Raw genomic sequence first — 12004 nt, forward strand, 5'->3', positions numbered from 1 at the left:
AATTTGCGAAGACCTGTGCAACGTTTTAGGCTGTGATACTGGGATTAATTATTTCATCGTATTCCAAAATAACCAGGGTATACTGTCGAGAAACTCACTTATCTCATTCGCTCGGTCGTCTTTCGTTGGAAGTAATTTTCTTGCCTTAGCGCAGTTTTCCTTCATAGATAAATAACAAAGATGATATCTTTATTCTGAAAATAATACGTGTATAATAAATATATATATATATATATATATATATATATATATATATATATATATATATATAATATATACACACACATAAATACACAATTTGTATATATATATACAATATATATATATATATATATATATATATAATATATATAATATGTATATGTATAAAATGTATAATATATATATATATATATGTGTGTGTGTGTGTACAATTTGTATAATATGTGTTTAATGTTATCTGGAAATTCTACATCTAAATATTTATCTATGAAAACACGTTATATGAATACACATACCTTCACATCATGCACGATAATTATAATGCCTTTTACATGTCTTTACCACCTGTGTATATTATACTGTGTATGTTGAATAAACAAGCTTTTTTCTTTCTGTGTACAAAAAAAATGTGTTAAACTTATTAGATATACGAACTCATCAGCATAACGATCAACATAGTATCGTTTCTCTTGAGTATGTGCATGAAATGACCGTTTGCTTGCAGTCGAAGCTAAACTGTGAAGTCCTGGATGACACTTTGGCTTTTGAGCTGCGTTGGGCCGTTGCAGGTGACAGCATAGTCGTGCAGCTCGTTGGAAAACTTGGTGAGTACATAATTTCGAGCTGTCGTATCCGTGAATTTCACAATGGAGTGAACCGAAAGTTTCATTCCCTTCTCATTCGCATCCGCCCGTACCCGTGTTTAACAGCTTTGCGCTAAATTTACTCTTTTTGATTGAAAATTTTAAGAAGAAGGAAAGAAATTTTTCAGAAGAAAAGATATAAATATTTTTTTTTTTTATGCCGAGAGAATGATTTAAATCGTCGTGTATTTGAAGAAAACGATAATATCGATTTACGAAACTAATTCGTAAATTTCGAAATTTTTAGTTACAGATAGATACGAATTTTCTCTAATTAAGAAGTTTATATCGTTTGATTTCTCTATACAAATATCGTTGCAGAGAAAAAATTTTTCTTTCCAAGCAAATACATTACAAATTTACGTACTCTTTCTCTTCCTATTTTTCTTTCTCACTTCTGTAAAAAAAAAAATACTCACCGAGGGAAAAAGAAAAAGAAAAAGAGAGAAGAAATAAAAAAGAGAAAAAGATTTTACGACCATTGCGGCACTTTAATCGTTCTCTTGCCATTTATCCACGCTCCCATTTTTGTTTCATCACTTGGTCCGATATCTGTTTCACACATTCCCAATAATTTCCTTCGAAAAATCGCTACGGCCTTTTCTTTTTACGACACTGAGTGTTCAACTCGTTTGCGATGCAATTACGGACTTTGTTTCCGGTAAAAACGGCTGAAAACGAAAGGAAAACGACGAGTACTTTACATTACCGTAACTTTAACGATCCGTAACGAGAAAGTAGTATTTATATTAGACTTATTTTATAAATACTAATATTTATATACATATTTTTTACCAACATATTTTTTACATTGACTTAAAAGAGGCAAACACATACACACACACACGCACACACACACGTTAAAACAAAAGTTGGAATAATTTCAAATGCATTCATCGCAATAAAATCAGAAATCGGTTTCTATAAGGATGAAAATAGACGAACGTATTTATTTTCATTATTCATACGATACTCTTAAATACCCACTGTATTATTGTATTGATCGTTTCTCTTTAACGTCAATAGATGCTGGACAATACATGGCCTTCGGCTTATCGGCAAATCCGGAGAGAAGCGTTATGATCGGTGGAGACGTCGTGGTGGCCTGGGTAGACAAACAAACTCTTCAAGGATACGCTATCGATTACTTCCTAGACGCGAAATCACAATGTTCCGGTGGACGAGGAAGTTGTCCTGACACAAAAATACAAGTAAAATATAAAGCAAAATACATATAAGAAGCAAGCGTCTGATGTTTATCGAACAACTGAATTGATCTACTCGATTCTGACATTTCTAGGAGGACACCAACTCGGTTCGATTGTTGAATGCAGCTTTAGTCAATGGGTACAGCATTGTGACCTATCAGAGACCATTGAAAGCCAGTGATGAGCTGGATCGTCAGGTTCTCACGAACAGATCACAGGCCATCATCTGGGCAGTTGGTCCATTGAACGAGAGACAGGAGGTTAGTTTCCATAGCGACTACTTGAAGACTGATCGTTTCATCGAATTCGGTAGACCGCCTGCTTGGAATTGTCCCATTCCTGATCAGGAACAACCAGATACTTATATTGACAATGATAATAACGCAAATAGTAATCAGGTAAGTTTGATTATTTTGTTTTTTATTATGATTTTTTCTTGATAACAATATTATTTTAACAGCAACTCGCGGTAACTACAAGAAGACCTCAACGGGTTCCTGCTACTCCAGCACCAGCACCTACAAATGATGCTTGGGAGATTCCTCCGATACAATGTTATGAACCAGAAGATGGTGTCTTTTATGCTCAAATGGGACCAACCGGTGGAAAACATGGATATCCTGCTATTACAGGTTAGCAATTTATCCTTCAGAAATGTATCTTGATCATTGATGTTCCGAAACGATGATACTCATTTTTCCTTTATAGGTCATGTTGGCTGGGGAATTTCTTGGTATATAAATGGTCTTTTAATTCCGGAGATAAATGTAGTCCGTGGAAAGAAGTATACCTTTGTCGTTGAAGGTGGACAGAATGCCGATACACCTGCACGTTATCATCCATTTTATATCACGGATGATCCAGTCGGTGGTTATCAACATAAAACTCCAGAAGAAAAAGCAGTAAGTAGATGTGTCCAATATACAACGACTATTATCTACATTAATTAGTAAGATAATGATAAATACTTATTTCAGAAAATTAAAATATTCGCTGGAGTACGTAGACAACGGGGATCAATTCGACCTACCGGAGTTGGACGATTTTGTTATTGGGTACCCGATCAGAAACAACCTCCGGCCGATGAATTCACATCTTTCGGTGCTTATCAACGAACGTTGACTCTGGAATGTGATCATGGTGAACCAGGAATTGTTGAATGGACTCCCGATGAGAATACACCAGATACAGTCTATTATCAAGTAGGAAACTATATGTATATCGGTAACATAACTTGAACAGTTCTGATCCGATCATGTGACGTAATTTTAGTGTTTCACTCATCGCTATCTGGGCTGGAAGATTAACGTCCATGACAACTGCGATGAGGGTTCAGCCAGCGAGAACCATGAGGTTTATGTGGAACAGAATGGTCATCCTGAGCTCATCGAGGATTTAGATGTCAGTCCGAGCATTCGAGTCTCGAGCAAGGTAACGCCAACGGCCGAGTTCCTTCAGCAGCATCTTCATCATCCTCATCATCGGGAACATGGTCTTCGTTACCCCCATCATACGGCGACTAACTCTGGCAAGCTAAGCACGTCCTACGCGCAACTACTAACGAACGCTAATCATAACAATTACGAACGCTTTCGAACATCAGCCATACATGAGGATGCCTACGGGCCGAGGTCCAATCATGGGATCATTCCTCATCGTTACGAGGTACGCGTGAAGGAGAACTATCGTCACGCGCACCTCGACGAGGAAGCTCTGCAACGTCAACAACAACAGCAGAAGCAACAACAAACAGCTAGCTCAATTTATAGCGAGTTAGGAGGAATTGGCACCATTAACAGGCCAACCTCAATTTCCTCGACCTCGGCCACGATCACGTCCACGGCACTATCCTCGTATCCCAGCAGACCTCAGTTCACGGAGATCGATCAAGAAATCCGACAGTCCTCTAACCATCAATTGTCTAACCTCGTTGCAGATAATTCAAGACCACTGAGCCACGGGATGAAATTCGCTTACACTCTACCCACCACGCAGATCGTATATTCCAGACCAACGTCGCATCATTACGCGCCTGATCACCATCATCTCCATCATCTACTTCATTACCATCAGCATCAACCGGAGCAGCAAAGAGCCCAAGTGATGATCGTACGAAGACCTGTTTTGATGCGTCGACCCATTTTACAGAGTTCTCATACAATTAACTCACCCACATTCGCCTTACCACCTTCAAGATCGATATTCATGGAACGTAAAAAAGCTGTTTACAAGGTACCAACCTCAGAAAAAGTCTCATACGGAAATATTGTCAAGCTGATGAAACTCGACCCAAAACAACGTACCAAATTAGAAGCTAAAGTATCCGAAGCAGCTGTCATGGATATTTCGGGGAATCTAATGACATCTCTGAAACCAGCTCGTAACACTGGATTCAATCCAGACTCCATTGTCATCGAGGGTGGCTTCAAACCTATAATTGATCCATCCCGAGACTTGCTTGAAAAACGAATATCAGATAGCGATCAGGAATACGAAGAAACGATAAAAGAATCAACATTTTCCGATCAATTATCAAGCGATAATTTCGAGCCAGTATTTTTACCTTCGCCAAGCATGAACCCAGCATCCGATAAATCAAAAAAACAAAAGAAGAAACCTAACCCAACGAACGTAAATCATTCTTCGAAACCAGCTTTAGACGAATTAGACGATATGCAAATGGCTGCCGATGGCCTTCAGTCCTATTACTTACCTCCAGCTAGATCAGAGGCTGAATCAGCAACTGCTGGAGTTTTAATAACTTACGATGGTAAAAAGGTAAAGGATTCCTCATTAGCCAGGTCTATTTCGGAGATCGAAGATCGTTCTAAGACTCGACTGACTTCGGACGTGTTGAGCAGGACACCACAATTTGGAAGATTCAAAGGAGAACTTCCACCACTGATTCCTGCCGAAATACGTTCGTCCGATAAAACGACAAGACTCGAAAGAAACGAACAATCAGCCTCGCTAGATCTACCCCTGTTGAAATCTCGAAAAAATACAAGACTCACGTTGGTGGAAAGATCGAAGAGATCGCCAGAAGAAACTCGTACGATGTCAAGTATGGAATTTCGAAGGAGTAACATCACAAAAAATACATCGAACGAGGAGGACGTCGACGATATGACGACGCTTGGTAGCACCGGGCAAACGATTTTAGCTAATATTAAATACGTTGTTCTGACCATAATACTTTATTACGTTATTTGAAGAGAAAATAATGAAAAAAGAGGGGAGAAACGCAAAAATATTTGCGTTGCAAGTAAACTGATGCTGATTGGTTTACCGAACGATGATGGTGCTGGTCGATCTTTGCTGGTCTCGTGCCCTGCGAAAGGGGTCGAACGGTGCACAAAGTAATCGACGCGACGATAACACGGGAAGAGGAATACGACTAACCGTATACTGGTTTTCTCTCTCTCTCTCTCTCTCTCTCTCTCTCACATATTTTCTTTTCTTTTTTATATCTAGTACAATTCGCCTGTCACTCTCGACCTCCAGTCGGTTCGTGATTGCCCTTCGTCAATCTCTTCGCTCCTCTTTCTGCCAATGTGATCTCTCTCTCTCTCTCTCTCTCTCTCTCTCTCTCTCTCTCAGTCACTCACTCACTCACTCACCCACTCACTTTCACTCTCTTTTATCTATTGTAGTACGAAACACTCCTATTGTTTTTTCAATTTGTCACAAGCACATTTTTTTCCAGAACGTTTTTGTTTCCGTGTAACCGACCGACCAAAGCTGTCGTTCGAGAGTACCGGGCGATGATAGAGAGTCTGTTAATTATCGAGATAGCAGCTTTTGTAAATAAGTTGATTTTGTTAAATAAAGGTAATCATAAAAAATTGATATATTATCGCCGAACAATTGACCTTTTTAACTTATGACAGGAAATGAATTTCTATTATTGGAAGTTAAGCAATATTTTATTGGTATAGAAAACAAACAAATTTTACAAAAAAAAAAAAAAAAAAAAAAAAAAAAAAGAAATAAAACAATCAGTATACTATCTACTGTACAGAATCTAGATGTTTTGATATAAGGTTACGTGTTGATAACGAGGGTGTGTGTATTATCTCGTTATCGATTATTCTTCAAAGGAATCTCAAATACACGTATCTCTAGTGTAAGAACGTTAATGTGACCCCATGTTCGAGCTTTTGACGAATTTATATATTTTTGTATAATACATATATATATATATATATATATATATATATATATATATATATATATATATATATATATATATATATTATATACACGCATTCACACGTCTTAAGTTCTTGTATGGGAGATGACGTACTCGTGCAAGTTCCAACGTAAGAAGAAAAGGAAAAATAGACAAAAATATATATATAATAATAATAATAATAATAATAATAATAATAATAATAATAATAATAATAATAATAATAATAGTAATAAGAAAAAAAAGAATATTGTTAAAATTCAGCAGGAAGCTTACGATATATAACTCTTGTTCTTTGCGCATTTTCTCGAAGCGAACACTCGTGAACCTGCACGTGGATGATATATCACGATGAAACGTCTGTACATTACGTTTACAAACTCCAAGACCGAGCATCTTAAGTACCTGTCAGGGAAGCTCTCTCTTTTTACATTGAAGCGAGAGTTCCCGTGAAGAACGCTTATGAAAAAATTTCTACGTAGATAAAATACAGTTCCAAAAAACCGCTAAAATAAAAATCGCCGCTCCAGCCTTTGAACGCACTTTGAACGTGTATCGGGACAATATTATATATCCTTCACTATAATCTAATCGAAAACTTATTTACATATTTTACACGTGTTGCCTTCCACCTTTTTCTTCTTTTTGTTTCTTTTCCTCTACTACTCCCTCTATTTTTTTTTGTTAAATAGCAATGCAACAGACACACAATAACAACAACAACAATAATAATAATAATAATAATAATAATAATAATAATAATAATAATAATAATAATAATAGTAATAATAATAATAATAATAATAATAATAATAATAATAATAGTAATAATAATAATACTAATACTAATAGTAATAATAATAATAATAACAATAATAATAATAATAATCTGCATTTAATTTTCGACGATCAAAGAATTCCGAACACGAAGTGATACGTTTCCATGCACGGTCGATGCTTGCAGTTGCAATATAGTCTTCGGTAAGTTAAATGAGATTTTTTTGGTAAAGATGATAAATCGAAATCACGTTGGCGATACATTGAATCGTTTTACGGCGTAAATATATTATAATGACACATAGTGCGCTTATTTTCTAATGGTTTCAATAGACTTATAGATACGATATTAACAATCAGGCAAAAAAAAAGTAAAAATAAAAACAAATGCGTTCGATCGATCAAAGATCTTATTGGCTACGACTTTTACGTCGTTTTCATTGGTTATCGAGAAACTTTTTATTTCTCATGTAAATGATCGGCTAATGTTAACATCGAAAAAGTATTTATATCGCTCCTGCAACGTCTGATTCGACTGTTTTGATAAAATATTTTGTTTCTTCTTTTTCATATATTCCAACGTATATTTTGAATACATTATTATTGTTGTATATTAAAACTCAAACAATATTTGCCAATGCTGATGTTTATTGATAATTATATCACACCATATTGCCAATTATCGTTGAACTCACCATATCTCTTTCACGTGTAAATTACACGCTAAAATAAACTTTATAGGTATTTAAGTTGTTGTCGCTATTAACGCGAGTTAATAACATTATCGTTATCACTCTGTGAGAACATACATACACATTTTCATAAGCGAAATATCTCTAGGATACGATTAAAGATAAACATTTGTCTTTACGTTCTTTTTATGCATGGCACGTATGTCTTTCGCCGTGATACGATTCTCGAAACGCTGTTCGCTAGAAAATATCGTTGCTATTACTATCTCTTATACCTTTTTTGTTTATAGTTATTTTTTATTATATATATATATATATATATATATATATATATATATATATTATATATATATTATATATATTATATATAATATATATAATATATATAATATATATATAATATATATAATATAAATATAAATATAAATATATATATATATATATATATATCTATATATCTATATATATATAGATTTATGTTCATATCGCATCATTTTTTTTATCATATGAAAGAACTATATGGTGTCTCTTGCATCAAACCGCCGCGATTCATAGATCAAAACGCCAGAATTCGATTGATTGAAAAAACGCTTTCTCAAAAATAATTCTCTACAAAAAATATGCTACATTTTGATTCACTTGTCGTTGCCATAAATCTTTTTTAGAAATTGAAATCAAAAACGATCGTTTATGTAATCGAACGAGTTATCAAAGAAGACAAGAGTCTCTCCTTCCATGGGATCATGATTTCGATAAGACTTATACGAAAGAAAAAATAGTAAAGTCAAAAAGTTGGATTGTTAAAAAAAAAAAAAAAAAGGAAAAAAAAACGAAAGAAAAATAAAATAAACTAGGTGAAGAAAACGTTGCTCGGTATAAAGCAAACGACAAAATGGATCTACGAAAAAGAAGCGCAATTCCTTTAATATTGTAAAAAGGTATTAATTTCGTCGAAGAATAGATTCAACTAAAGTACAGGCTGATGCCAAACTATTTTTCCACTGAGACAACCCGAAACGACCAAGCAATGCTTTGGTGAAAATTTCGTGCTAACTACAATGTCACCGTGACTGAGGCTAGTCGCTATTTCGCAAAGTTGCATAGGTTCGTTAGCCGGAGGAACGCAGTTGGATAATTCGGCGCAATCGCTGGAGAATGCTAAGAACCGTACGCCATAACCAAAAGGCGAACATATTAATCTACCATCTGCAGAGAAACACAATTCCTTGATATAACCAGAACCAACGTTTGGTTCCTCTATGTAATGAGTTAATCTCGGTGTATTCTGATATATTTTATGATTTCTTGGTATCGCGTACATCGTTTGTTGGCCCTGTCTGTTCTGATTTTGCGCCCTAGTTCTATCACCGATTATAACGACGGTATGGGATGAACGAGGGATATTAACACTTACGCCATTGCTCGATCTAGATAACCAGTCTCTTCTTTCAGTGGCCGGATAAAATTCTCTCTCGCGATCCCTCCGAAGTCTCGCTTCTCTAATTGCTACGAGAGCTTCCCAAACGTCACTGTTATTAACGTACAATTCTACATTGGCAGTAGAAAAATTATCAATTACATTGCGTCTTCTTAAATCGTTCAATTGCGAATTCGATCTCTGAGATCTATATTCTTGTTCTCTCTCTCTATTTCGATCATCTGCCGACTCATCATTCGCAGCTTCGCTATTATCCTCCGCAGCAACAATATATCTACCATCTTGTCTATCCTCCTCTTGATTCGCGTTCGTTCGAGAATCGTTCGAGCTTACTTCAACTAAACCGAAATTGGTCCTAACGAAGTTCCTTTCCGGTCTTGGACTTCTCGATTGCGAACGTACGTTACGACGCGAACTTTCCCGCCAACTCATTGCTCTTGATGGTGTTATCGGTTGAGAATTTTCTGTAGAAGCAAATGAGTTTGGCCTTACATCAGATACAGTGTGAACGACTCTCGCACGATTTGCGCTCTCAATCACGAAGGACGACGTTATTCCTGAACGTGAAGATTGCGGCTGTTGTGACTCTTCAAATTCTTCGATCGTCGATTCGTTGAATTGAGACGTTTCTTCAGCTTCTTTCACTTGATCGATACACTCGGACATATCTCTTTCTTGAATATCATGAATACAAGTCCACTAAAAACAAATGATTATACATGAAAATCAGGAATATATAAATTCATTGAATTAAATAGATACTATTTTATACAACGTGATATTGAACCTCTGACTTTTCTCCATTACTGATATTTCGAGACAAGGCACACCATCCTTGCGGATGTACTTGAAGACTAGAAATTACTTCAGCATCATCTCCAACAGGAAAATCCGTTAAGAATTCTACTCTGTTATGTGTACGAGAATGAGAAAACAAATGTGTATAAGTGGCAGCAACCGGTATAGTGGTTTGAGATAATTGCATCAGTCGATACATGTTAGGCTATATCAAAAAAAAAGGATATATTACTATTGTGTAATGCTTATGATATGTCCACTATTTGATATGATTAATACCTTGAATCCAGCCAAGTCTTGTGCAAGGGTACTTAATTTGAGATTGTGTATAATAATAAGATATCCAGATGTAGTACATATTAACATTTTACTGGCATCAGGGCTAAGTCTCGTTCGCATCAATCCATTTGTATGAAAGACACGAGTATAAAGAAAACTATTTTCAGTAAAACTGCAGCACACAAATTATGAGATAATTTTATCAGAATAATATATCTTATTCACTAAATTAATAATAGCTACCTATTAATATCCCAAGTATATATGCTACCGTCAAATCCACTAGTTAATAATAAACCATCTTTTGGACTATATTCTATATTCTTAACCCAATTAGAATGTCCCTGCAAAGTTCTTATTCTCTGCTTCAAATTTCTAGCATCCCAGAGAGCAACAGTACTATCATCAGAACAGGTAGCGAACATCCGTTGATCCAGGAATCTATCATCAGTATAAGATTGATGGCATATTTGTCTGATTCAGGAAATTTGTAATATAATTAGAGCAAGCAATACCAACCTTACGCAATTCACACAATCGTTATGAGCATTATCTATAGCTCGTACTAATTTCCTACATAATGGATCGAACATCAGAATACTTTTCTTTTCACATGCTGCCAATAAAAGTGATCTGTAAAAAGCAATGTGCAATTAAATGTTTTATTTAATATTTACTTACATATTTTTAAAAGCAACATTTTTACCCATCTGGCGAATACTCCAAATTAAAAACACCACCATGTCTGGCAACAGCCAAATTATCTCCATGATCCCAAGATGTTATGGGAAAAATGGAAGAGTAAAGAGTTTTGTGAAAACGATCACTATGACCCAGAGGAAATCTTATGCCTAGTTCGCGTTGTCTTATCCATAAATTGTTTGACGTTTGCTTGGTTTTTATTTTAGGCATTTCACCCGAATACATATATTTTCTACATTCAAACGAAGCTGTCTATTGATACAAAAACAAGTCAAAATATGTTTGATAAATTGTGAATTTAATTATAACTTCAAAGAAAATTTCTGGCTCTTCCTTTTGCCTAAAAAACCAATCTTTGCTATTTCAGTAATAAAAACGGTTTTAAATTAAAAATTCGTTGAATCTTCAAGACTAATAAAGATCCTATACATAGGATCAATTTAAACACGATGGTTCAAGGTTCACGCGAGATTAGGTTAAGTATAAAATGCCACTTGTGGACAAAGTTGCACGTGACCTTTCAAAAAATGTTTTTACGTTTTTTCTCGTTAAAGATCCTTGGTGCGATCTTGAATTTTATGAACAATATATCAAATGACTATATTCTCTTTTCCTGTCACGTTTCGATAAGATTCAAATAAAGTTTAAAAACCAGACACAATACAAATCCACGCCATCTTTACTTTGACGTTTAACATCGATATCTCGCAGTAGCTGTCGACTAGCGATTGCACATTAGAAATCAGTATGAATTCAGCTACGAACTTCACCTGAATACGCGAATGTATAAGGTTATGATGACACATGCAACCCTCTGCGCTGACTTTTTTCTTTTAGTGCCCTCTATAGAAAAAATCATGAACTCCTCTTTTAAAAAGAAATATATATATATCTATCTCTTGTGTATACATCTCTTGTGAAGCAAGCATCGAAAAGTATTGAAATTAAAGCGTGAGTAATGATCAACAGGTGTTCGAAAAAATATTAATTTTAATTGTATTCGTCATCTTATTCCTTGTAATACATTCTTTTGCTATTACTTTCACCTTAAATTATATAAAGAATATAGATAA

General features: G+C 35.2%; 2 protein-coding genes and 1 long non-coding RNA gene across 7 annotated transcripts in view; 1 reads left to right on the forward strand and 2 right to left on the reverse strand.

Moving 5' to 3' along the window:
* Nucleotides 1–6071, forward strand: part of LOC124957989 (protein Skeletor, isoforms B/C) — a 30312-nt gene extending 24241 nt beyond the window's left edge. For 3 of the 5 annotated variants that reach the window (XM_047515640.1, XM_047515639.1, XM_047515638.1), the window contains exons 8-14: nucleotides 707–806; nucleotides 1872–2056; nucleotides 2146–2451; nucleotides 2514–2685; nucleotides 2762–2955; nucleotides 3031–3255; nucleotides 3326–6071. In XM_047515640.1, the coding sequence (XP_047371596.1) occupies nucleotides 707–806; nucleotides 1872–2056; nucleotides 2146–2451; nucleotides 2514–2685; nucleotides 2762–2955; nucleotides 3031–3255; nucleotides 3326–5266 (3123 nt within the window). In that variant the 3' untranslated portion in view covers nucleotides 5267–6071. The remainder of the gene's footprint in view (nucleotides 1–706; nucleotides 807–1871; nucleotides 2057–2145; nucleotides 2452–2513; nucleotides 2686–2761; nucleotides 2956–3030; nucleotides 3256–3325) is intronic. The other 2 variants (XM_047515641.1, XM_047515642.1) reach the window with 2 other exon arrangements.
* LOC124957990 lies at nucleotides 814–5946 on the reverse strand. Its single transcript, XR_007103808.1, has 3 exons — nucleotides 2158–5946; nucleotides 1833–2039; nucleotides 814–1516 (listed from the first exon to the last, which is right to left on the reverse strand). It is a non-coding gene; the product is annotated as an uncharacterized LOC124957990 (long non-coding RNA).
* A 2447-nt stretch (nucleotides 6072–8518) lies between the features above and the next one.
* Nucleotides 8519–11888, reverse strand: LOC124947083 (DDB1- and CUL4-associated factor 10). Its single transcript, XM_047488738.1, has 6 exons — nucleotides 10936–11888; nucleotides 10749–10862; nucleotides 10473–10670; nucleotides 10230–10401; nucleotides 9940–10155; nucleotides 8519–9851 (listed from the first exon to the last, which is right to left on the reverse strand). Exons 1-6 carry the CDS (start codon nucleotides 11154–11156, stop codon nucleotides 8682–8684), a joined length of 2091 nt encoding a protein of 696 aa, XP_047344694.1. The 5' UTR covers nucleotides 11157–11888; the 3' UTR covers nucleotides 8519–8681.
* Nucleotides 11889–12004: the final 116 nt, after the last annotated feature.

The sequence above is a fragment of the Vespa velutina genome, chromosome 2 (assembly GCF_912470025.1).
Source record: "Vespa velutina chromosome 2, iVesVel2.1, whole genome shotgun sequence".
NCBI classification, from domain to species: domain Eukaryota; kingdom Metazoa; phylum Arthropoda; class Insecta; order Hymenoptera; family Vespidae; genus Vespa; species Vespa velutina.

Coding starts and splice junctions, on each gene's coding strand:
- LOC124947083 (XM_047488738.1), bottom strand. CDS start 11,156: ATGTATTCGGGTGAAATGCCTAAAATAAAAACCAAGCAAACGTCAAAC. Junction 10,671..10,748: donor GATTGTGTGAATTGCGTAAG/GTTGGTATTGCT, acceptor TACTGATGATAG/ATTCCTGGATCAACGGATGT. Junction 9,852..9,939: donor GTAATGGAGAAAAGTCAGAG/GTTCAATATCAC, acceptor ATTTGTTTTTAG/TGGACTTGTATTCATGATAT.